Source organism: Haliotis rubra, unplaced genomic scaffold (assembly GCF_003918875.1).
Source record: "Haliotis rubra isolate DU_JTF1 unplaced genomic scaffold, ASM391887v1 Scf1187, whole genome shotgun sequence".
NCBI lineage: Eukaryota > Metazoa > Mollusca > Gastropoda > Lepetellida > Haliotidae > Haliotis > Haliotis rubra.
Genome location: NW_025765100.1, coordinates 95448 through 122771, shown reverse-complemented (window position 1 = coordinate 122771; position 27324 = coordinate 95448). Strand labels below are relative to the sequence as shown.

At 40.7% G+C, this 27324-nt stretch overlaps 2 protein-coding genes and 1 long non-coding RNA gene across 4 annotated transcripts in view; 1 reads left to right on the top strand and 2 right to left on the bottom strand.

The window, feature by feature from the left end:
• Positions 1–3110: 3110 nt before the first annotated feature.
• Positions 3111–7561, bottom strand: LOC124260106. Of its 2 annotated transcripts, none has more exons than XR_006893998.1 (2): positions 6524–6770; positions 3111–5778 (listed from the first exon to the last, which is right to left on the bottom strand). XR_006893998.1 is itself a non-coding variant. In XM_046694356.1 (2 exons), exons 1-2 carry the CDS (start codon positions 7416–7418, stop codon positions 5758–5760), a joined length of 621 nt encoding a protein of 206 aa, XP_046550312.1. In that variant the 5' UTR covers positions 7419–7561; the 3' UTR covers positions 3111–5757. The 2 variants fall into 2 exon arrangements, 1 of the variants encoding a protein (XP_046550312.1); XM_046694356.1 differs by lacking the exon at positions 6524–6770 and adding an exon at positions 6819–7561.
• Positions 7562–10238: 2677 nt separating this feature from the next.
• LOC124260179 lies at positions 10239–14037 on the top strand. Its single transcript, XR_006894017.1, has 2 exons — positions 10239–10357; positions 13966–14037. It is a non-coding gene; the product is annotated as an uncharacterized LOC124260179 (long non-coding RNA).
• Positions 14038–19299: 5262 nt separating this feature from the next.
• Positions 19300–27324, bottom strand: part of LOC124260136 (retinoblastoma-associated protein-like) — a 53630-nt gene continuing 45605 nt past the window's right edge. Inside the window, exons 26-28 of the mRNA XM_046694385.1 lie at positions 23627–23750; positions 22848–22960; positions 19300–19381 (exon numbers count right to left, since the gene is read on the bottom strand). Coding sequence (XP_046550341.1) covers positions 19300–19381; positions 22848–22960; positions 23627–23750 — 319 coding nt within the window. The remainder of the gene's footprint in view (positions 19382–22847; positions 22961–23626; positions 23751–27324) is intronic.

The following is a 27324-nucleotide window of genomic DNA, read 5'->3' as shown; positions in this document are numbered from 1 at the left end:
GAGAAAGTTAGTAGATACGTTGCATGGGATCGTCAGTCTACCGGAACATTGGTAAAGTTGATGGAATGGCAGAGGTAAAAAAGACCAATGACTCCAGACACGTTCGATAAAGAGGCGAAGGTAGTAACATCGATGCCTACGGACAGTCCAGACATAGCTGCAGTGACCTCTGAACTGAGGCCTTCAGCTAAAAACGAGTAAACCCAGCCAAAGTGAAAGCGTCTCGGCGATTCTGTCTGGCACCCTCGGTAAACTGTATCTCCCGGCTGACTGACAAACTCGACATAATCACTCCTACCGGGAATGGCACCGTTCATCATCACTGGCAATTAAAGGCTGGGATAGGTATCCGCTTCGTGGGACCAAAATAAGTCTGTCAGTTTGCTTCCTAATCAATGTCCCATCAAAAGTCTCCGGTAAACAAACAGTAGTCCGCCATTGCAAATGCTACTGCAATAACGACAAAACCCGGCAACACGGATGGCAATCAACCAGGCGAGTCCCAACCCATAAAATCTGGGTAAAGTGACGCTAGCTACTTGACCAAACATCACTACTGGTACCACGCGCAGAAACTGTGCATAAATAGACCAGCTTGATATGCAGGAATATTGTACGACGCTTCACTGAGTCTTGTTACTATACTACCCATCAAAAGTTTAGACTCACTAGTGTAAATGTAGCCACTTACTTCAGTCAACTGTTCTAATTGGATTTTGCAAAATATTCCATACTGTTTGAAGGTGCTGTTTACACATGAACTGGTGTATTGTAAAACGAATTCGTAACGTTCAAAAGATTATTGTCATGAGTTCAGTAAATGATGAAACTCAGTGAAAATTAGCGAATTCTAAACAAAACTTTACACCAAAATGCAGCTGTTCACATGCGCGATATTTGCACATGGTTTACAGAAATTTGATGCATGATACTCGTGCCATCATCAACATAAATTTTGCAGTTGGTTCCACCCAGTTAGTGGAGAAATTCATCTTCGATGTAACCATATATATATTCATAACATATAGTGAGTGCTTTAAGTGAGTCTAAACATTTGATGGGTAGTATATATACAGACTACTCGTAGCAGCTGTGTGGTGTATCACTGGGTGTAATCGCGGTTTTGTTTCGCAAGCCTCAGCACCCTTCCTTTCACATCATCGTCAAGTTTCTGGACAAATATGTCAAACCGGGTGGTTGTAGAGCTGATATCTACGTCGAAGGGTAGATAGATTCGGTGAATCGAATCATTCATGAAAGGTGAAGATCGGATGGTAGATGACGGAGGAATCTTAAAAATCCGAGATCATCAATCACCGCCGTAATGTAGAGGCCTGCGCTACTGACATAACTACTACCTCTGTGCAACCAACCGAAACGATGCACTAACTGGAAGCGCCGTACTGGATGAAAGCGTTGATACATAAGAAAGTGTCGCACTGGATGGAAGCGTTGATACATAAGAGAGCGGCGTACTGGTGTGAACGCTCTGTCTGTTCACAAACACCGTAGAAGCAGGAAGCGTAACCCCGAAGCCAAGCTGAGCACCGGTAAAAACTGTAGAAATGAGGTATCAACGCCGAAGTTGGAAAAAGTGTTGAAGTAGAACTGCAGTAGACAAAGTCACTGTAGGTACCGTAGTGTGCGAACTAGTAAACAAACCATGATGACAGTATGCGCATAGAGGGAACCAGATGATTCGGCGAAAGCTGACAGTCCAGCGAACACTGTCGGATCGGCGAATACTGTTGGAGCGGCGATCTGGTATGGTGCAGCGATCAGGATCGATTAGGTGATCTGGTTCGGAACTGTGATCAAGTTGGGTCAAGTGATCTGGTTCAGGACCGGTGCATTCTGTCTTAAACATCATACCATACAGTAATGGTGTACTGGACTGAAAGGTGTTCCAACCAAACAACACTTCACTAAGTTGAATCGTTGTTCTAATCGAAAAGGCACACTGGGCTGAAGTGTTGATCCAATCGAATGCGCCTGCAAGGTACGGGAAAGGTGTTGAAAGGGCCGCACTGGATGCTACCGTCATGGCTGATGTCACCACAGAAATATATGAGAGCGCCGAACTGGAACAAAACGCCGCATTGGAAGCAAGCGGCGCATAGGTTGAAGCGCCGAACTGATCCCTGTGGTTGAAAGCGCCGAACTGACTGCACTCGCCACATGAGAGTGAATGCTTTCACCAAGCGAACCCACCATAGCAGAGGGGGGTGGAGCACTCAACCAAAGCGGCGCTCTGGAAACAACCATCTGCTAAGGTAAAGGCCGTGACTGTGCTACAGAGGTTGTTAGCACTAGGTACCACTCTCGGAGCAGATAAAACTTGTCTGGAGACGGGACTAGACGTTTGATGACGAAAGAGACGACGGAGATACTCGCTCAAGTAGGAGTCTTGAGGCCACCTCTAAAAAATCTACGTCTAGATGCAACCCGTCGATATTCAGAAAAAAACATCATCATTGAAGCGTGAACAAACAGAACACCGATGTGACCAACTACAACAGCCTATACAATCCACACACAAAGCGTGTGGATCAGCAGCGGAAAAGTTGCTGTTGCACTGATCACAGTGTCTGCGTTTCTTTGTAGAACTTTGATTCCATTTATTTCCCATCTTGACAATCAAATAATGTCTAACTGTGAGAACAACACACGTCCACTCGGTGTACCGACAAGAAGAAAGAGAATGACAGGCACACGTAGTCACATGATCATCTGAGCGAGCTGAACGCTTACGGAGATGATTGACAGGTGCTGATGTCGGAGTGGGGGCAGAGGTCAGGGCGGGTCAGAGGCCAGTCAGATTTGATTCAACTTAGCCTACAGCACGTTTCCACTCATGGTCGTAGAAGAAGAAGAGAGGTGTATACCGTGAGATAGGATAAGTTTTAAAATGTATGTGCCTAACAAGTTATATCACATCATGATACTACTGATCAACTCAATTCAATTTGAAACTGAAATTGAATTGAATTGACTTGACTACTGGTGACAAGTGCGTGATATTTAAGACAGTGTATGAGAAATAAGTATAGAAACTATTAAAATGTATCAACATGGTTATAACATTTCAAAATATAACAAACTTGAATTACTCGGTATGTAAACATAATTAATGTTGGTTAGAAGTTCAGTTAGTACATGAGATGAGTAAATCCATTCTCTGTGGTGTATGCACTATTGTGTTTGATTCGACACGTTTTGTGACAAGGTGAAAATATGACTTTCCGCATGTACCTTTATGTTCCAAAGGTTGGACAAGGGTCATAAGTTGTCATTTGAATATCAATATAAAACTCCGGATAATGTCCTTATATAGTGATAAATACATGATCCTGTTATGATAATGAGATTACTATAAGACACCGGGTGCTGATACAGGGTCCTTACATAGACTAAGTGGTAAATACATGATCCTGTTATGATAATTAGATTACTATAAGACACCGGGTGCTGATACAGGGTCCTTACATAGTGATAAATACATGATCCTGTTATGATAATGAGATTACTATAAGACACCGGGTGCTGATACAGGGTCCTTACATAGACTAAGTGGTAAATACATGATCCTGTTATGATAATGAGATTACTATAAGACACCGGGTGCTGATACAGGGTCCTTATATAGTGATATATACATGGTCCTGTTATGATCATTAGATTACTACAAGACACCGGGTACTGATACAGGGTCCTTACATAGACTAAGTGGTAAATACATGATCCTGTTATGATAATTAGATTACTATAAGACACCGGGTGCTGATACAGGGTCCTTACATAGTGGTAAATACATGATCCTGTTATGATAATTAGATCACTATAAGACACCGGGTGCTGATACAGGGTCCTTACATAGTGGTAAATACATGATCCTGTTATGATAATTAGATCACTATAAGACACCGGGTGCTGATACAGGGTCCTTACATAGTGGTAAATACGTGATCCTGTTATGATAATTAGATCACTATAAGACACCGGGTGCTGATACAGGGTCCTTACATAGTGGTAAATACATGATCCTGTTATGATAATTAGATCACTATAAGACACCGGGTGCTGATACAGGGTCCTTACATAGTGGTAAATACATGATCCTGTTATGATAATTAGATCACTATAAGACACCGGGTGCTGATACAGGGTCCTTACATAGTGGTAAATACGTGATCATGTTATGATCATTAGATTACTACAAGACACCGGGTGCTGATACAGGGTCCTTATATAGTGATAAATACATGATCCTGTTATGATAATGAGATTACTATAAGACACCGGGTGCTGATACAGGGTCCTTACATAGTGGTAAATACATGATCCTGTTATGATAATTAGATTACTATAAGACACCGGGTGCTGATACAGGGTCCTTACATAGTGGTAAATACATGATCCTGTTATGATAATTAGATCACTATAAGACACCGGGTGCTGATACAGGGTCCTTACATAGTGGTAAATACGTGATCCTGTTATGATAATTAGATTACTATAAGACACCGGGTGCTGATACAGGGTCCTTACATAGTGGTAAATACATGATCCTGTTATGATAATTAGATTACTATAAGACACCGGGTGCTGATATAGGGTCCTGTTATCACAACTAGCCCAATATATCAGTCCGGGTGCTCTTACTGGCGTACTGTTATCAAAAATAGCAAAATATAACTCCGGATGCTCTTGCCGGCGTCCTGTTTTCACAACCAGCTTAATATAAAACACCGGATGCTCTAAGACAATAACAATAATGTTCCTTTCACAATAAGAATAATTATTTACAGGGTCTGTATTGCCGGAAAAACGTTACTATAGTTACTGGAGCTCACCTGATATGCAGTCAGTAGCATTACATGTCCATAAAGACAGACCCTGAGTTAATCGAAATATAATCTCATTATGTGAAGACACATAGAAGCTAAATGAGCTTAACTACGGAAGCCTTTTAGGGACATTTTTTCAAGATATCAAGTTGAAATTTCAACTTCTTCTCTTGACAGTTTAAGATCAGTTTCTTGAACTTTCAATTAAATATCTATCTTGTAATTTCAACCTAGTATCTTGACATTTCAAGAAAAATAATAAAAGCATGGCCCTAAAAGGCTTCCCTATTAAATTAAACATTCTTTTTGTGACAATCCAAGAGTATGAACAACACAAGGTCGCAATTGAAAATACTGAAACATACATGACTGTGTGTTGAAACTCCATAAATACCAAAGTTAAAATCATTTTGAATACACAATGCCGAGTAATAATGTGCATAGATAACTCAGTATGACTCAAATTCTGTGAAAGGGAACCGTTGCTATTCTAACGAAAGTGCTTGTAGCTCTGTTTACATTTTGTTGGAGAACTTAACCCCCAGGTTCTTGACTTGAATGACTGAGTGAACAGTGCCTGCTCCTACTCTTAGTGCTGTTGTGGGAACTTGGGCCTTGGTTCCCATGATCGTGTGTTCAGTTTTGTCGTCATCTAATTTCAAAAGTTTTTAGTAATCCATCCTCTGATGTCACTGGTGCCGTTCTCTCTTTGTTTTTCTTGTTTGATTGTGTCACTCCCTCTGATATTCGTGCCTTTGGTTTCAAATAATAAATATCACCAAGTTTTGTGGCGAATGTTCGTGACAGGGATGTTGGTCCTTCAATTGTGCCATCCACAAATCCACCAGCAGCCTTCTTTCTTTTCCTCTTCCTCTCCTTCAGTGGGGAGAGAAACGCCCGCCATGTGTATTCATTCACTTCTGGATTTATACTGAAAGGAAATATGTGGGTTTTTATGTATTTAGTTGTACAGAAGCCATTTATACGGTGGCATAATAGGCCCTATTGTAATTTAAAGAAAAAAACCATATGGCCCTATTATGCCACAAATATGAAGACAATGGTCTTGAAATTTCAAGACAAGAAGTTGAAGTTGATCGTTATCTTTCAACTTTCAATTTCAACAAAACTGAGTATCCAGCGTAAGAAAGATCTCCACAAGTACTAGTCTTCTTGTAACTTGAGATATGAAGACTTGAAGACGAAGACACGTTGATATTTTGACAAGTATGTTGATTATGATTTACAAGTCATAAACACTGTGTAAATGTTGCCAAAGCACCACAAATATAGTACCCAATTGTGGTGTATCATTGCCATTTCACAGTCATTGACTTGGGGAGTAGGTTGGAATAAAAGGATAGCTAAAGAACACATTTCTGAAGCTTGGCTTGAAAGTAATATGTTGACTCATAGTCTTCATTATTATATGTATTATATACTGAACATCAAAGAAACGCAACTCTGGCTTTTCTCAAGTTTCTAAATAGAAGACATAAACAAAAACGCTAATTTTTGAGATTTCAATCTTTTCGAAAATTGCGATTCTTATGCTGTTCAGTATATTTATACAGTGTGCCCGCCCTCCCCACTCCCTACCAGTAGCCACCCCCACACCAATCCTTCCAGACCAGTACAGAGGACGGTTGGTCCCTCAGATACTACTCTCAACCAACCTGATTTTGTTTGGTTTTCCCTGCACAGGAGCCCCTCCTTGACCGTCATCGGCAGGTGTATACGTCTCATCTAATTTATAGGATTTTAACTGTTGCCTCAGTGTGGACACTGCTGGAGTCAATGCATCTTGGAGCTGTTCGTAAACTTCGCAAAACTATCTGAAATGGATCGAACAAGAAGTTCTTGACGAATTGAACCCTTCCTGGGCTTGGATTTTTGAACAAATATCATTTCTCTTTCCAACGTCATCAATGCAAATCTATCTCCGTCAGTAAGGATGTGAACAATTGGCACTTCAATCATATCCACATCGAAATGAAGACCCTTCTTATACGCCCATTGCTGCAGGACAACCAGCTGAATAACTGCCTGGGCGTAGGCATTCTCGTCGAAGGAGCCCGCGCATTTAACTTCGATGGCGCCGACAGGAATGCCACCAACTTTCAAAACGTAATCAAGCCTGCAGGATGGCAGGCAGCTCATATCAATCGTCTCTTCGGCGTTCATCGTCAATCCAAGCTCTTCCAGCAGGGGACTCATCATTCCGAAGACGACGTGCTTAACATCCGCTTCAGTCATACTTCGGGTACTTTTGTCAATAGTAATCCTGCTGATGCCGGTGTAGTAATTTTGCATAGACTTTATGCTGTTCTTTTTAAAAGTAGACCAGTCCTTTTCGACGTGGTCAAGCCTCCACCAACGAAACACATCTCTCCTGAAGTCGATGTATTTACACATCATTGGCAGGGTCCAACAGCTGGCACTCGTTGATCTATCGTTCACTGTCATTTTCTCAGTCATGGATCGCTTTTGCTTTGCTTCTTTGTTTTGAAGAGTTGTGGTACACCCGCGTTTGATATCTTTCCGGCGTACTTCCGAGGGACGGGTAGCCATTGTCTGAACAGAAAGTATGATTGGAAACAGAGATCAACTCCTGGCTCTACGAAGACCCGTTTCCCATTGCACTATGTCTGAATCTATTCACGACGGAACTCCGGGAAGAAATGGGAAGGAACATCAGCTTTTCTGTAGATATGATGTGACATGTGAACATAGGTTTTCATAAGAGAACATAAGTCGTTCAAACCCTGTAAAATACTGCGCAGTATCTGTCGTTGATGGGGAAAGCCAAATATATTTATATACCATACTACGTAATGCACAGATTCGGGTACACAGGATCCACAAATTTCTATGCCTGTTATATTTGAACTACACATGTACCCTCCCAGCAATGAATACATTGATAAATTGCTCCCAAGACTGTTTCTTAAACCAAGGCTATTAAAAACGATTGGTCTTTGTAAGCGGATGTTTTAATGTTGTCAACTCGCCTTAGTGATAGCCTAGTTTATGGCTGATATAGGTCAGTATTAATATGCATGTTTATAAAGAGATATCACGTTTATTGTTGAAAGCCGTACACCGAAATGTTCAGTCCGAGAAAAACTTAATTCTTGGCCAAACAATCCTGGGACCGGCATCATGCGCATCAACAGTCAAGGCAATTGGCCCGGATACGATGACACGCCTCGACCAAGACAACAAACTTGACCACCTGGTGCTGCAATCGTCAATACAAATATAGGCGCTACGGTCTCCGGTGTGCAAGCGCAGCATACCAAGAGAACCTGTTTGACTAGTCTGCTCCCGACAGCCTGACCTCGTCAAATGAAACTTATTTTCTTCTTCGGAATGTGTGAATATGTCACTGAAAATTAGGGGCGGATACAGCTTTTGAGACGGGTGTGTGGTGTGTGTGTGTGTGTGTGTGTGTGTGTGTGTGTGTGTGTGTGTGTGTGTGTGTGTGTGTGTGTGTGTGTGTGTGTGTGTGTGTGTGTGTGTGTGTGTGTGTGTGTGTGTGTGTGTGTGTGTGTGTGTGTGCGCACACTATTGAGAAAAGGGAGGGTGCACACTTCATTTTTACCCGAGTTTCAATGGTCATTTAACAACTGCACACCTGCACCACCCCACCCACCCACCCACCCACCAACACACCCCGGATCCGCCTATGAATGTAATTGTGGTTCACAGACGTCATTGTGACGTACGAGGAACATATAGAATACATCGCCCATGTATTTCTATTCAATTTTCAACAAATATTTGCAACATGTGGTATTCTTTAGCAGTTCGTGACTTTACAATGCGATGACATCGTTGCACAGCAAGTCAAATGGCTGTACAGATAGTCTACCTGTTCATTGAAAACAAATGAAGAGTGATTTTTGATGATAAATAGAATCTCACCCTCGTGTCTTCTGATATCAAATATATATCAACACTCGTTGACAAAGTAAAACTATCCTCAGCAAGCCTCCGGTATTTGTAACTTTATCAACTCTGTTGATATAATTGATTTCAGTGGGACACTTGGGTGAGATTCTCTATAGCGTCGTTTTTTAAGAAGATTACTGAGCATGTCCGAGCAAGTTATATGTATAAACACTTTAGTGTTTGAACAGGGCTCTCAGATAAGATGCGTATCTGCGTAAAATACGCATTAATAATTTAGATATACTCATAAAAAGTCAAATCAATGAGTGAAAGATACGCATTACTTCCTCAGAATACAAGTAAGATTTTGTTTACATGCGTGAACCAAACCTGTCAAAATATTGTAGCGAAGATTGTCGAGTTTTGCGAATGAGCTCCCTTAATACTTCTAATTCACGTTCGGGGCACGCTTTGTTGAAAAGCTAGCCCTAAACAGCGTTACTGTCACAACGTGTCCAGCCAATATCAGTAGTATGGGTTCGAAACCCGGATGGGACTCAAACCAACAAAAGTACTAGAATTTGTACTTTATTAAGAAAGTGTAATCCCAAATAGAACATATGTTATAAATATCAGTAATAATACAATTTAGGGCTGCTGTAGATTACGTGATGGCCCTAAACCAGCGTAGGAAAACATTTAATGCAAAATGCTGAACGCGCATTATCATTTATTTCCTGTCGTCTGCAGTAAGAATGACTAACCAAAAGAAACTCGTTTAAAATAGCAAGGAAAAGTAAATAAAACCATGCAATCAGTGAAATACTCCTCCTTTTATTCCATTTGGCATTTTACTCCTCAATTTTAATTTTGAGGAGTGAAATACCCTTGAGTCTAAATAATTATGTGGAGCCCTGCTGTTTGTATGAATAAGATACGTCTTCGAACATGTCAAAACACCAAACACAAACGTACCGTATTTCCTCAAATGGGCACCTCACTCATACTGAGGGGTGAGCTTTTAGCAATATTCCAGCAATATCACGATGGGGACACCAGAAATGGACTTCACACTCATACTGAGGAATGCTAAGTATTAAAAAAAGATATCGATTTTAACTAATCAAAAGCATTCTTCAATATCATGGCAGAAAGCAAATCAAATTTATACTCTGCCATCACACCAGTTTCATCACACAAATCAAATGAGGATAAATCAGTTTTATTTGACATTACATACAGATGACAAAGTAAAATTTCATTTTTACAAATAAACTGGAACATATTTCAAATATTTAAAACATCAATAATATAACTTGAACAAAATATATTTGACTGTTCCTTCATCTAAACCGCTACATTAATGTTAAATAATATTGAATTATTTTTGGATGTTGGACCTAATTAATCACTACAATATTGCAACAACTTTTTTATTTATAAAGAAAAACACATAATTTTTTTCATTATTGAATTCAGATGCAATAAAATGATGAATACTACATCAAACCTTTCGTTAAAGTGAAAAATGGTAACTAGATAACACAAATATTACCCACAGAAAAGGTGAAGATGAAATTTTTTGAGAACTGCCTGTGGGTGGTTGCAATTTTCAGGTCATATTTGTGATAACTGCCTGTGAGTGGTTGCATTTTTCAGGTCATATTTGTGATAACTGCCTGTGGGTGGTTGCAATTTTCGGGTCATATTTCTGATAACTGCCTGTGGGTGGTTGCAATTTTCAGGTCATACTTCTGATAACTGCCTGTGGGTGGTTGCAATTTTCAGGTCATATTTGTGATAACTGCCTGTGAGTGGTTGCATTTTTCAGGTCATATTTGTGATAACTGCCTATGGGTGGTTGCAATTTTCGGGTCATACTTCTGATAACTGCCTATGGGTGGTTGCAATTTTCAGGTCATACTTCTGATAACTGCCTGTGGGTGGTTGCAATTTTCGGGTCATATTTCTGATAACTGCCTGTGGGTGGTTGCAATTTTCGGGTCATATTTCTGATAACTGCCTGTGGGTGGTTGCAATTTTCGGGTCATACTTCTGATAACTGCCTGTGGGTGGTTGCAATTTTCCGGTCATACTTCTGATAACTGCCTGTGGGTGGTTGCAATTTTCAGGTCACATAAATGATAACTGCCTGTGGGTGGTTGCAATTTTCCGGTCATACTTCTGATAACTGCCTATGGGTGGTTGCAATTTTCCGGTCATATTACTGATAACTGCCTGTGGGTGGTTGCAATTTTCCGGTCATATTTCTGATAACTGCCTATGGGTGGTTACAATTTTCCGGTCATATTTCTGATAACTGCCTATGGGTGGTTGCAATTTTCAGGTCATACTTCTGATAACTGCCTGTGGGTGGTTGCAATTTTCGGGTCATATTTCTGATAACTGCCTGTGGGTGGTTGCAATTTTCAGGTCACATTACTGATAACTGCCTGTGGGTGGTTGCAATTTTCAGGTCACATTACTGATAACTGCCTATGGGTGGTTGCAATTTTCAGGTCATACTTCTGATAACTGCCTGTGGGTGGTTGCAATTTTCGGGTCATACTTCTGATAACTGCCTGTGGGTGGTTGCAATTTTCAGGTCATACTTCTGATAACTGCCTGTGGGTGGTTGCAATTTTCGGGTCATATTTCTGATAACTGCCTGTGGGTAGTTGCAATTTTCGGGTCATATTTCTGATAACTGCCTGTGGTGGTTGCAATTTTCGGGTCATATTTCTGATAACTGCCTATGGGTGGTTGCAATTTTCAGGTCATACTTCTGATAACTGCCTGTGGGTGGTTGCAATTTTCAGGTCATATTTGTGATAACTGCCTGTGGGTGGTTGCAATTTTCGGGTCATATTTCTGATAACTGCCTGTGGGTGGTTGCAATTTTCGGGTCATACTTCTGATAACTGCCTGTGGGTGGTTGCATTTTTCAGGTCATATTTCTGATAACTGCCTGTGGGTGGTTGCAATTTTCAGGTCACATTACTGATAACTGCCTGTGGGTGGTTGCAATTTTCAGGTCATACTTCTGATAACTGCCTATGGGTGGTTGCAATTTTCCGGTCATATTACTGATAACTGCCTGTGGGTGGTTGCAATTTTCCGGTCATATTTCTGATAACTGCCTATGGGTGGTTGCAATTTTCCGGTCATATTTCTGATAACTGCCTATGGGTGGTTGCAATTTTCAGGTCATACTTCTGATAACTGCCTGTGGGTGGTTGCAATTTTCGGGTCATATTTCTGATAACTGCCTGTGGGTGGTTGCAATTTTCGGGTCATATTTCTGATAACTGCCTGTGGGTGGTTGCAATTTACGGGTCATATTTCTGATAACTGCCTGTGGGTGGTTGCAATTTTCAGGTCATATTTCTGATAACTGCCTTTGGGTGGTTGCAATTTTCGGGTCATATTTCTGATAACTGCCTGTGGGTGGATGCAATTTTCAGCTCATACTTCTGATAACTGCCTGTGGGTGGTTGCAATTTTCGGGTCATATTTCTGATAACTGCCTGTGGGTGGTTGTAATTTTCGGGTCATATTTCTGATAACTGCCTGTGGGTGGTTGCAATTTTCGGGTCATACTTCTGATAACTGCCTATGGGTGGTTCCAATTTTCAGGTCATACTTCTGATAACTGCCTGTGGGTGGTTGCAATTTTCGGGTCATATTTCTGATAACTGCCTGGTGGTGGTTGCAATTTTCGGGTCATATTTCTGATAACTGCCTGTGGGTGGTTGCAATTTTCAGTCATACTTCTGATAACTGCCTGTGGGTGGTTGCAATTTTCCAGTCATACTTCTGATAACTGCCTGTGGGTGGTTGCAATTTTCAGGTCACATTACTGATAACTGCCTGTGGGTGGTTGCAATTTTCAGGTCATACTTCTGATAACTGCCTATGGGTGGTTGCAATTTTCGGGTCATATTACTGATAACTGCCTGTGGGTGGTTGCAATTTTCCGGTCATATTTCTGATAACTGCCTATGGGTGGTTACAATTTTCCAGTCATATTTCTGATAACTGCCTATGGGTGGTTGCGATTTTCAGGTCATACTTCTGATAACTGCCTGTGGGTGGTTGCAATTTTCAGGTCATATTTCTGATAACTGCCTGTGGGTGGTTGCAATTTTCGGGTCATATTTCTGATAACTGCCTGTGGGTGGTTGCAATTTTCGGGTCATACTTCTGATAACTGCCTGTGGGTGGTTGCAATTTTCGGGTCATACTTCTGATAACTGCCTGTGGGTGGTTGCAATTTTCAGGTCACATTACTGATAACTGCCTGTGGGTGGATGCAATTTTCAGGTCACATTACTGATAACTGCCTGTGGGTGGTTGCAATTTTCCGGTCATATTTCTGATAACTGCCTGTGGGTGGTTGCAATTTTCCGGTCATATTTCTGATAACTGCCTGTGGGTGGTTGCAATTTTCGGGTCATACTTCTGATAACTGCCTGTGGGTGGTTGCAATTTTCAGGTCACATTACTGATAACTGCCTGTGGGTGGTTGCAATTTTCAGGTCACATTACTGATAACTGCCTATGGGTGGTTGCAGTTTTCAGGTCATACTTCTGATAACTGCCTATGGGTGGTTGCAATTTTCAGGTCACATTACTGATAACTGCCTGTGGGTGGTTGCAATTTTCAGGTCATACTTCTGATAACTGCCTATGGGTGGTTGCAATTTTCGGGTCATACTTCTGATAACTGCCTGTGGGTGGTTCCAATTTTCAGGTCATACTTCTGATAACTGCCTATGGGTGGTTGCAATTTTCGGGTCATATTTCTGATAACTGCCTATGGGTGGTTGCAATTTTCCGGTCATATTTCTGATAACTGCCAGGGTGGTTGCAATTTTCCGGTCATATTTCTGATAACTGCCTATGGGTGGTTGCAATTTTCCGGTCATATTTCTGATAACTGCCTGTGGGTGGTTGCAATTTTCAGGTCATATTTCTGATAACTGCCTGTGGGTGGTTGCATTTTTCAGGTCATATTTGTGATAACTGCCTGTGGGTGGTTGCATTTTTCAGGTCATATTTCTGATAACTGCCTGTGGGTGGTTGCAATTTTCGGGTCATATTTCTGATAACTGCCTGTGGGTGGTTGCATTTTTCAGGTCATATTTCTGATAACTGCCTGTGGGTGATTGCAATTTTCCGGTCATATTACTGATAACTGCCTTTGGGTGGTTGCATTTTTCAGGTCACCTACTGCAATGCCACACTCGCCAGGGTCATAAGTATATGAAGATGGAGAACCAATTGTGTTTGTAGACAAAGAAGCCCATCTTCTCATTCCAAAAGAAATGGGGATTGCACAGAATTGTGTAATGTTTTGTTTAAATGGTTTCTCCATTATCCTGAGTACACACTGTCAATACTTAAACTTAATTGTATTTAAATGTGTGACAGATTTCATACCACCTGCGAATACACTTGTTTGTACCAGGGTTGAAACAGTATGCTCCTACCAGGGTAGGGTACGTAGTGCGGTACAAGGCCTTCGGTTCGATCATAATGAAGAAAAACAAAGAAATGGATTGATTTTGACAAAATGATTTGATTTCTAAATATTTTAGAAAAGGTTAAGAAGGTTAATAAAATGACGGTACGAAAACTGCCGAATTTTTGGATTGCATTACGGTATACCGAACCGAAGGCAAAATACCATGGTTCTACTAATACCGCGGTATACCGTTTCACCCCTAGTTTGTACACACTAAGTTTCTCCATTACCAATGAATACCAATCCATGACGAATTCATTTTTCACCAATCTCTTAGAGCCAAGATAGTCGGAAGTTAATGTTAATGTATGGCACATACGACTATCTTAGCGCTAAGAGAGATTCGAAAATCTAGGCCCAGATCATTAAGATCATTACAATTCCTTTCAGGTTTCGCTTTAAGTTATATCGATCGGAATACAAAATATTACTTTGTTCACATAAAAAATCGTCAGTTTATTCCTTGTTTTATAGTTCTGTAATTGATTTTGGTAAAATTTGCTTGTTATTGCACAAAGATCTTTTTCATTTAAACACTCACTGGTCTAAATAAACATAGCATTAATGGCTAACAACAAACTATATCGTTTTAGAAATATCAATTCAAGTTACATCTTCATCTAATCATTATTTTACAAAGTACCAAATACACATGGAATACGTTCAGAAAGAGTGAACTGAAGTCTATTAAGCCAGTGACACTAAAGGTGTAAAATCCGTCTGGGGAACCATGTACTGTGAGACCCCATGGTCCTAGTATGGTGGCATTACCTATGCTGCTGGCGCCCTGTAGCCCCATCCATTTGCATCATGCCAAATACTCAGTTTGAATGTTCTATAAGGTCAGACCCATTTCTTTCTTGTTTTATGGATCAAGAATAAGACAAAAATAGAAATTAATTTTCCCCGCTCAGAAAAATACAATCCTAATGTTAATGTGATATAAGTGAAATACTCTTGAAATCAGTGTGAAACCCAACACTCACTCAACTTATTTTTAGTTGATATAAACAAACCAAAAGACTTCACTGTAAACATGGAAACTCATGTGGGATTTTGGTTGACAGTTTTTTGTTGTTTTTTTTGCCTCCTGCCTTTAGGTTTTCTGAGGACAAAAATCTGTAAAACAAGAAATAAAATTGGTCTGGCCTAACTAGTTATACAACAAATATGCGATATATTGCTTGTACTTATTCGGTCTATTGATAGTTTTTAAAAAAATTGTGCAACTGCAAAACTTGACCAAATCACAATATGGCTGAAATACTACCATGGCTTAAATGAAACTCACTCATTCACTGCAACACTCAGCAATATTTCAGCTTGGACAGCAACAACTAAGTACATGAAATATTATGTTGGTGAAAAAAGATCATGCTGATCTGGGTTTTAGGAGTCTACAAGGTTAAGAGTATTTGTGTCATCATGGCCAAAATATCTCCCGTGGGAAAAACTGTTTAAGCTAAGAATTCAGGACAGGAGGGGAAAAAACAGGGACAGACTAATAACATTGAGAGTTTAGTCTTTAATCGGTAAAATATTAAGTTTTATCAGATTTAACACCTGACCGGGCAGGTCTTACACTGTTGACATCCTAGCTCATATCTACCATCACAGAACACGATCACATTCAAGTTCAGGAGTGGTAGGGTAGCCTGGTGGGTAGAGCATTCCCTCGTCACACTGAGGACCGGGTTCGATTCCCCACATGGGCTCAATGTGTAAGGCCCATTTCTGGTGTCCCCGCTGTAATATTGCTGGAAAATTGCTAAAAGCCGAAAACTAAACCCACTCACTCGTATTCAAGCTTTGCTCAATTAAAAGTGAGTTGCACTTAAAGCACTTTAAACAGTATTCGAATTATATGAGTTAACATGGGATGAATGCGTTATTTGATGCAGGTCTCGGATATTGACCACTTCAGTGAACCACATGGGAATGGTGCAGACATACCTAGAAACATAACTTGTAGGGCTGTGTATCGGCAAATACATTGTACTGCAATATATTGAGATTCAGGTACCTGTATTGCGATACGTATTGCGACACATTGGGGGCCAAATTGTTTGACAGTGAGGGCCACTAATTGTACATGTAGATCCAAATCTCTACATGCTAAGTCCCTAAAACTAATTATTATGGTTCTGGTAACAGCAATCTCAAAATTAGGTTGGAGTGTTGAGGATTATATACTGAGTGAAACAAATAAAGGGTCACAAGAAAATTCCAGCGTTCGTTTAATATTTTCCAGTTTTCATCATCAGCTTTGAATAGAGCTGTGATGATAAAAACTGGAAAGTAATAAAGGAATGCTTGAATTCTCCTATGATCCTTTATTTGTTTCAGTATACCTTCCCTTTCATACAATTTCTAGCATATAAAGTTTTCTCTTTTGTCAACAGTCAATTACGAAGGGGGATCAATTGATAATGAAAGTCTGTAGATTTTTACTTTAACCATAGAGCTACTCACAAAATGTCATACAATATTTTTACCCAATCTGACTTCATACATTCACAATTATTTTACCCAATATCACGTCATACATATTTTTCACCTAATGTACTGGTTGTCAGAAGTAAATACTGCAATACATATCGTTTGTATTGAGAACTGCAGCATACCTGAATATTATGCAGCTGAGGTACAGATAAGCTGCTTATCTGCGTAAATTGCACAAATACTTATGTGAAAACTCAATTCCTTTTAAATCTATTGAGTACAAGTACGCTTGAATTTTTGTAAATACTCAATAAATATGATCTTACATGCGTACACACAAAAATGTCAAATCTTAGCTTGAGTACCAGTGGATAGAAAAAATGACATATAAAATAACTGAGGTATATTGAGAGGTTCTATTTCAGGACATGAACTTGACGTCTTTCTTATCGTTTTTCTTATTACAGATCAAATATAAATAACAAACACTAACATTTAAACTATATTGTATGTATAAAATTAATGGAAAATGGCAAAATACCCAATAGAGTTTGAATGAGGTGGGTACAGTTTATTATGTTCCTCAAAGGAAAATTAGGATACCCAATTGAGATGAACACAAGCGAGTACAGAACTCAATGACCCAAAAAGTTATCTGTAGCTCTAATGCAGACATAATAATTTGGGCAAACATGGATTTGAACCCATGGATGTGTTTCTGGCATTCCCAAGGGAAGCAACTCTGTAACCTGATCTGGATCAGACAATCCAGTGATCAACAGCATGAACATCGATCTACATAATTGGGATACAATGACATAATGTCAACCCAGTCAGCGAGACTTGCCACCCGATCCCATTAGTAAGCCTCTTACTGTAGCACTTTAAGACTGCAGGGCTACCAAAGTGCCTTAATCAATAAGAAGCTCTACTTTGTGAGAGGTGAAGTGTATTGATCATCCCAAACTATTTCCATAGGAAGTATTGCTTAGGTGAATTAAAGAATGGGAGCTAGTTAGTCATTTATGTACTGGAATCGACAGGGGTATTGCAACAAAAGCATTAATGATAGTTTTAATGTTTTACAGTAACTTATCACTTCAATGTGCCTGTTTGTTCATTAAAGTTCATTTCTTTACAAGAAAAAGATTATATATCTGTAAAAAACAAACAAACTATGATTCTTAAAGAATTCGGTCAAATTTACATTTAAAAGTACAGAATTAGTCGAAGGAATCCTCAAAGAAAACACAGTTCAGTAGTATACTCCCTTTCAACATGCTGAAAACATTATTTAATACATAAAACAAATTTTACTTAAAATGTACAATTCTACCAAATGTTTTTCCATAAATATTTTGGCAATCTGTTATTAATTAAAAACAACTATAACAAATACACACATCTGAATTTTGTTAACAACATGTAAGAGCCTTAAAATAAATAACTATCTAGTATTTAAAATTCATCATTATACCTTAAAAAAATTCAATATTAAAATACTATTCTGAAACAAAATTTCCTTTATACATAATTAATCCATTTGAATAACTAGCACTACAGTTTAATAATTCCATTTTCTTAGTAAACAAGAAGAGTTAAGGCTGTGAAGTTTGTCAGCGGGGATTACGTCAATTCGTCTTCTTGGGCTCTTTACTGAAATGAAATGAAAAGGCTTTGCAAAATAAAGTCTCATTAATATCAATTCTATTACTCCTATATGATACTCTGCATAGAAGATCTGACAACACTTCAAATTATCCACATCACCTGACTTTTCTAATCAGCCAATCAACACTAAATCTGCTATATTCTTTGAACAAAGAAGTGAAACATTTTAATCAGCAGATCTGATTTCTTAACTGCAAGAAATGAACATTTACAAGCAGTTCTGAATGGAGATAATAAAGGCAGCAATATCTATGCCCAACAAAACTTCGTGTGTCAACAAAGTCAAAAAGTCTCACCAACTGATCCCGTTAATTAGCCTCTTACAACAAGCACGGCTAACTCAGAAGACCCAATTCTAACCTTTGCAGGGTTGAACTTGACAAAGAGACTGATTGACTGAGTTTAGTTTTCACGCCGCTTTTAGACAATATCCGCCGGGGGACACCAGAAATGGGCTTAACACATTGTGCCCATGGAGGAATCGAACCGGGCCTTCCGGTGGTAATGAGCCAAGCGCTTTAACCACTAGGCTACCCCACGCCCGAACTTGACAAAGAGTCTTCCCAGGAGGAAAGACTGTAATGTGACTGTGAACTCCACTGAGCGTGTGTTGGATACTCAAAGGGAGCTCATAATGAATATCAAGTACATGCTGACAGCCAGAGCATACACCTGTATGTAGTTCAGAATCAATAATATAATCATCATCATCATGGCGATTGGGGGTAGCCTGAGTGGCTAAAGCGTTAAGCTCATCGCCCGAAGACCCAGGTTCGATTCCCCACATGGGTACAAACTGTGAAGCCCATTTCTGGAGTCCGCCTACCGTGATATTGCTGGAATATTGCAAACAGCGTGAAACTAAACTCACTCACTCATCATGATCATCATCACTTTCGAGCTGCTCGAGTGTTTTACCTAATTGTGGGCTGGAGACTTGTGAGGAGAGACATCCATGGCGATTCTCTTCACAACTTTAGGGCAAGTTTCAGGGACACACCTGATAAAATACAGAATCATATATCCTTCATTGAGAACATTGTTCACAGCTAGGACCATGCATTCCGAACACCTATCCCCTCTCTCCTTTTTCTCGTGTGTAATGGTGCCATCTCTCTTCCCACTGGCACTGTTTGTTTTCCAACTACAGTGGTCTCCCTCTTCTCACAGACATCGCCGGACCGAGGAGAAATGTTGGTTTAGAGGGATGTCGGTTTAGAGGGAGTTTTTAGAAACTCATAACAAGCACTTAACATGTGATTTCACCAATCTATGAATCTACTGAACATGTAATTATATATTTGATTTGCATTTTAGAAGTTGGTGAGTAATTAACAGTTTATCCTATTACGCCTTGGCAGGCCACCCGCTCACCCTAGCGTGTAGACTGATGCAATCTCTTGTGAAATTACAATGTCAGTTTCGAGAGAGTCAATTTGCACTAAAAACATGTTTTGGGACTAGATTTGAGTGTCAGAATTCGGAACAGAGGGATATCTTATTAGAGGGAGTTTCTTATATGATATTATATAGGGACAAATTCGGGTCCAAATAAATATGTCAGTTTACAGGGAATGTCGGATTAGAGTGAGTCCACTGTATATGGACCACACAATCCAGTAGTGGTGGTTCGATTAATTGAAATAATCGAAGATTGGTCGCAGTGACTAAACGACCAAGCAATCGATAATGTTTTCTCATAATCAAACACAAACAATTCAGGAACACTTGTTTTTATCAACAATATTTTTCACAAGGTTGGTTTTGTCTGTTACATTTCATAAGCACTACAAGCTCGTTCCAAGTCATGATTGAATTTATCTTAAAGACACCAAGAAAATTTATGTTCCTAGCATACTAGTCATCCTTTAAAGATGTGAACTTTTGCCAAAAACACCCCAAATAACGTTTTTTTCTTTATTTTTTTTTGTGCTTTAACAAATTTCATAAATGACGCTAACCAATTATTTTCGATGTTTGATCGGTGGTAATGAACCAATCATCAATTATGAGATTTTAACCAATTCCCAACACTACAATCCAGTGACTGACAACATGAGCACCAACTCACTCCTCCAGGGTAACATGATGCAGCAATTCAGTGAGTGAGTGAGTGAGTGAGTGAGTATGGTTTTACGCCGCTTTTAGCAATATTCCAGCAATATCACGGCGGGGGACACCAGAAATGGGCTTCACACAATGTGCCCATGTGGGGAATCGAACCCGGGTCTTCAAAGTGACGAGCCAACGCCTTAACCACTAGGCTACCCCAACGCCCCTCAGCAGCAATTCAGTGAGTTCCATCAGTTGATCTCTTGGGAACAGTATAAGTGATGATAATTGAAATTAGCTGTCTACATTGAATACTGACACTGCAATCAATGATGTAAATAAATCATAAAGTGTCCTCTATGTTGGTCATAATATCACTAAAAGAAGTTGACTTGTAAATGGCTTCACATTAGATATGACACTATGATTTGGGAATGCCTTAATTCCAATGTAAGACATTTTACTGAACTTGCTGCCGACTTTGGACCGAATATCATCTTCTGATGTTTGTGTGCTGCTCTATAGGGGTGAAACGGTATTTTGCCTTTGGTTCCGTATGCCATAATGCAATCCAAAAACTTCGGTATTTTCTGTTTTCATACCGTGACTTTATTAACCGTTTTAAACCTTTTCTAAAATGTGTAGAAATCAATTTTTGTCAAAGTCGATCCATTTCTTTGCTTTTCTGGATTATGATTATATCTCATATACCGAACTGAAACGGACAAATCCGAAGGCCTTGTACCACAATACGTACCGTACCGTGGTAAGAGCGTACCATTTCACCTCTACTGCTTAATGACACACTCCAGAATATTCCTGCTATATGGCAGGCTGTATATAATCAAATCTGGACGAGACATAGTGGTTGATATTGGGAGCATGAGTGAGTGGTTGATAATGTGTCAGGCTGTAAACCAAGTAACCAGACGGCCCACCCAATCCAACTGGTTGTCTCTCAAAGACACAATGTCACACATTTTCGACAATATTTTGGCCTAGATTATATATATTAGGGGCATATACACTCACTTTAGCTTCCTATTGATACCATAAAAGATTTATTATCCCTTACGACTTGCCTGAAATCAATAATTGAAACTTTGACGTGAACAGCTTCAAAACAGATAACACTTGCCAAATATGGAATGTAAACATTTGCTCCGTACATCGAAAACTGTCGCACGCGGTGTTGTCGGCGTCTGCCGAACTGGTTTCAATCACAAGTTGGGTTATAGGATATTCATAAAGAGAGCTCCAAGGGACATAACTCTATGGGGTTTGCTTGAAATAATGTTCAGCTGATAAAGGGTGCGGGAGTCCATTTAATGTAATGTTGCATTAACTCATTCGAACTTTTTAATTTAATATTGTAATTTCTAAGATGCTCCGGTGAAAGATCAAAGGTGCCGACAGTACTTTATCAGACGATAATGTGCACTTTTTACATTACGTCACAATGTATTGGCGTCACTGCGCCATTCTAGTGTGCCCCCTCGTAATCGAACCATTTTACATTACGTCACAATGTAAGCAGCGATCATCGCCTCGTACAGCCTCCTACAGTAAACTACTCCGTTGCATCCCGTTTCTTGGTTTGCAGTTGCTTCACGCAGCTAACATCACTGGTGGAAACATGACAGTTATGTTTTACGACAGTTAAAATGTCTCAATTCAACTCACAAGTTGTCAGCGACACGGTAACATTCTCAATGTTTACATTCCCACAATGCAATCGTGGAATGTCGCTTGACTACTCAGCTTCATCTGGATGCACTGATCTAAACTTATGTTGGTAGTAGAAATGCGATGTTCATATTGCCCCATATGGTTTACGTTAATCACAGATGTAATTAAAATAATTCAGAGAAGATATTTAATCCAAACGTAAACCGTCATCAAACTCTTATCATTTGGGTTTTTTCTGGTAACGTTCGTCTTAACGTAGGGGGACAGACACATCAATAGAACAGCGAGCCAGTTAGCCCTGTGCGAGGATTCTTAATTTAGGTCACCGACACCGTCGTTTGTTTTCTGCCTTAAATTAATCGTAATTATCCTTAGAAAGTATTAAATTTGGCATCTTAGAAAAGAAATACAGTTCGCTCTACCACCATGTATAGTGTAATAAACGCAAGCATCCTCGTGCTTTAACTATAATAGTTCAGGGCGAAAGTGTGCTTTATTACACTATACATGGTGGTAGAGTGAACTGTATTTCTTAACTAATTACGTAATATTTTCCGTAATAAATAATACGGTAGCTTCCCCGAGGGCTGATAGTTAGTATTATTGAGAGAAATGCATGATGTACTTTAGAGGTGTGGTGTGATATAGAGCCTTTAAGATAAATCAACTTCTCAACGTGCTGAGAAACCCTGAGGCTAATACAATCCTACTGTGAGGACACATACTGTTCATCGTCGGCTGAGACCTGATCAAAGCGGAGGCGCTTCAGACTTCTTGGCGCTGACTGTCGCTTGTATGCGGAGAGACTCTCTGTGATGTTCCTCAGCTTCTCGGACGACTACAACAACAACATCATCATGAACAACATGTCAGTGTCAGACACACACAACAAGAACATCGCATAGCATTATAAGCACAACAACACACAAACTCGCCAACAACTATGTTTCAAACTCAATACCTGGGTGACAAATTCAGGATTTAATTTAACTTACTATATGTCCGGAGAGCGAAAGGCCGCGGGTTCGATCCCCGACCACGTCATACCAAAAGACGTAAAAAGATGGTACTTGTTGGTCCCTGCCTGGCGCTCGGCATTAATGGGTACAACAAGGATTGGTCGGCTCGGAGTCAGTATAGTGTGTCTGAGTGGGGTATTCATGTTTCACTGTGGTATGGTATCTCAATGGGCTAGCACTATAAAACCAGCTTAAGTCTGGGCTTGTACAAGCAGCCACACATACACATACACACGCATGCACGTCGTCATATGAGCGAAATATTCTCAAGCACAAAGTAAAACCCAATTTCACCTCACCTCACCTTGAGTTTAAATAACAGTTTTTTGTAACATATTATCGATGACACAATATTTATGTCGAAAATGTTTGCATTTGTTCCCTTCAAGATATTTCAGATTATCAATCTGAAATAGCCAGATCTACTTACTGTTAAGTATTATCAATGTTTATTTACTCAGATGAACAACGAGCTTGTGACTTACTCCAAGACCTTCCCCGAAACTGTATAGCAGACTGCTCCTTGGTGTCAGCTGACTCGGTGAGGGTGGCAACTTGAATGGCGACTCCTTCAGCGGTGACACATAGAACCTCTTCCTGCCCTGAATACTGGTGAACATAAAATTAAAATGGGGTTTGCAATGAGATTCGAGGTTATAGCATATATGGGGAGACATCGGTGCTGCAGCCTGGATTTACTTGGAAATCCTACCTTTAGAAAATGTGCATCATGTAATTTTCTGTGTAAAATTGATATTTTATACTTATCCTGACTCATTTATTATTGCTTGTCTCCTTCCTTTCCCGAACGTTAGTGGAACACTTGTATCTCCTTTTTGAAGCTCCCTTTCAAAAGAGCAGACGTAAAATCACTACTCACCATGAGTTGTGTCCCTCTGGTTTTGGCGGGAAAACGGCGGCACCCGTCTTCCCATGCTTCACTCTCTCCGAATAGCTAGCCCGACACTCCGATTTACAGGGAAATCCAAAGTGCCTAGCGGGGAGGTTGGGAGGGCTTACCTCATGAGTCAGGATAAGTATAAAATATCAATTTTACTCAGAAAATTACATATTTTTCCTTATCTTGACTCATGTATTATTGCTTGTAGAATCCGTCGGATCTGGTGGTAGGACAAGCCACTTCTGGATTCCAATTAGTGATTTACGTCTTGCATACCCCCCTATGGGAACTTCCTGGAAGGACTTCAATTTACTGCTAGGCTCTGCTGCTGCTGTAACCCTTGCTTCCAGCTTTCTCTGATGGGGGGACCACAATTGTTAACTTTTGGTCCTTGCTTCTGTTAACATTTTTATGTGGATTTTGCAAGTCCATCTCTTGATGCAAGCATCAAGTGGAGAAGCGACCCTGGGTTAGGCTTGTGCAAGTCATGTGCAGGCGTCCTTACAAGTACTGGGTCTTATCACTTATGCTAGACCGAAATGGTGAATGCCAGAGGCGTCCTCGGTGGCAATGTCTCTCAGGTAGTGGTTGGCAAACACCATGTCCCATTTCCAGAAGCAGCCCTCCATTATCGTCGTGATAGAGCAATTCCCATGTAGAGCGAGTGTTGATGCCAGAGCTCTAATTTCATGTGGATTGGAGGCTCTTGGAGGATCAAGTCCTGCTGCTTTGTAGGCCCGTAGTATGACAGTTCTCATCCATATTGATATCGTAGTCGAGAGATCTCCGTCTGTGTAAGCTGTCGATATAGGGATGAAAAGACGCTTGAATTTTCGTCTCCTGGTCCTAGACCTTTGTAGGTAGACTTTTAATGCTCTTACTGGGCATAAGGATGGAGTCCTGTGTATCCTGTGGCCCAAGGACTGATGATAGTGCTGGGATGTGGAATTGTCTGTCCGGTTGACCTGGCAGTTGATTCTTTGCTATAAAGTCCTATCTCAGTCCCATATGCACGATGTTTTGATTTTTCGTCAAATCGTGTCCTCTCAAAGTCTAGAGCATGTATTTCCGACATCCTTGCTGCTGTTGCTAAGGCGATCAGGAATAGAGTTTTCTGCGTCAAGAACTCAAAAGATGTCCTATCTAATGGTTCATAAGCGTCACTGGTGAGATGCTCAGAACTATGTTGAGGTCCCACGCCGGAGCTTTAAATCTCTGTTGTTGGTCCTCCAGTTTAAAAGAGCGTAGTAAGGCCAGTAACTCTGGTACCTTAGTCAGTTTTACACTCGTCCTCATAGTGATAACTGAGCTCAATGCCGCTAGTTATGTTGAGAGTGTTGACCCTTTTAACCGCTTCGTTTGTCTTAGGTGACAAAGATAGTCCGCCACTTGAGGGTGTGTCGCTTTTATGGCTGTGAAGCCTGTTTTCAAAGCGTAGGTCTCGAAGCTTCGCCATTTGTCGTCGTACAAGTTGCGTGTTGACTTGCGTAAAGCTAGCGTGACTGCTTTCACTGCTCTGGCGGAATATCCTCTCTTATTCAAGCACGCCTTGATACGCTCCACGCGTGTAGCCGGAACACCTGTGGGTTGCCGTGTGCTTGCTTGGTGTGCGGATGTACTAGCAAGTTCGTCCTCTCTGGTAGTTGCAGTTGAGGCGGTCCTAGTTCTTGTATGAGAATGGGGAACCATATTCTCGCTGGCCAGTAAGGCGCGACCAAAATCAGTTGCAGGTTCCTCGTCTGTATGATTTTCTGCAACACTTTCGGTATTAGAGCTGGTGTATTAGAGCTCCAATGTGGATTGGAGGCTCTTGGAGGATCAAGTCCTGCTGCTTTGTAGGCCCAGTAGTATGACAGTTCTCATCCATATTGATATCAGAGTAGCGAGAGATCTCCGTCTGTGTCGCTGTCGATATAGGGATGAAAAGAGCGCTTGAATTTTCGTCTCCTGGTCCTAGACCTTTGTAGGTAGACTTTTAATGCTCTTACTGGGCATAAGGATAGGTCCTGTGTATCCTGTGGCCCAAGGACTGATGATAGTGCTGGGATGTGGAATTGTCTGTCGGGTTGACCTGGCAGTTGATTCATTGCTATAAAGTCCTATCTCAGTCCCATATGCACGATGTTTTGATTTTCATCAAATCGTGTCCTCTCAAAGTCCAGAGCATGTATTTCTGACATCCTTGCTGCTGTTGCTAAAGGCGATCAGGAATAGAGTTTTTCTCGTCAAGAACTCAAAAGATGTCCTATCTAATGGTTCATAAGCGTCACTGGTGAGATGCTCAGAACTATGTTGAGGTCCCACGCCGGAGCTTTAAATCTCTGTTGTTGGTCCTCCAGTTTAAAAGAGCGTAGTAAGGCCAGTAACTCTGGTACCTTAGTCAGTTTTACACTCGTCCTCATAGTGATAACTGAGCTCAATGCCGCTAGTTATGTTGAGAGTGTTGACCCTTTTAACCGCTTCGTTTGTCTTAGGTGACAAAGATAGTCCGCCACTTGAGGGTGTGTCGCTTTTATGGCTGTGAAGCCTGTTTTCAAAGCGTAGGTCTCGAAGCTTCGCCATTTGTCGTCGTACAAGTTGCGTGTTGACTTGCGTAAAGCTAGCGTGACTGCTTTCACTGCTCTGGCGGAATATCCTCTCTTATTCAAGCACGCCTTGATACGCTCCACGCGTGTAGCCGGAACACCTGTGGGTTGCCGTGTGCTTGCTTGGTGTGCGGATGTACTAGCAAGTTCGTCCTCTCTGGTAGTTGCAGTTGAGGCGGTCCTAGTTCTTGTATGAGAATGGGGAACCATATTCCTCGCTGGCCAGTAAGGCATCCACCAAAATCAGTTACCAGGTTCCTCGCCTGTATGATTTTCTGCAACACTTTCGGTATTAGAGCTGGTGTTGGAACAGCGTAAGGCGTTAGTCCTTCCCTAAGAGATGCTTAGAGCATCTGTTGCCCATGCTTTCGTGGATCTGGTATTGGAGAGACCTAATGTTACCAGTTGATTGTTGAATCTTGTGGCAAATAAGTCTATTAGTGGCGCTCCTATCTCTTGTATGATCTGTTTGAAGATCTCTGGATGTAGCATCCATTCTGTTGGGGATGGCTGAGTTGGACGAGATAGTGCGTCTGCTATCACATTCTTGGCTCCTGGAATGTGGCATGCTTATAATGGATGTTCAGATTGTCTATTATGCTGAACAGTTGAAAGCAGAGGTTCAGAAGGTTAAGCCCACCTTGTTGATCCTTGTCTGTTTATGTAGAACGCCACTGTGGAGTTGTCCGTGTGTACC

Coding starts and splice junctions, on each gene's coding strand:
- LOC124260106 (XM_046694356.1), bottom strand. CDS start 7,418: ATGGCTACCCGTCCCTCGGAAGTACGCCGGAAAGATATCAAACGCGGG. Junction 5,779..6,818: donor TCGATGTGGATATGATTGAA/GTGCCAATTGTT, acceptor ATTTCCTTTCAG/TATAAATCCAGAAGTGAATG.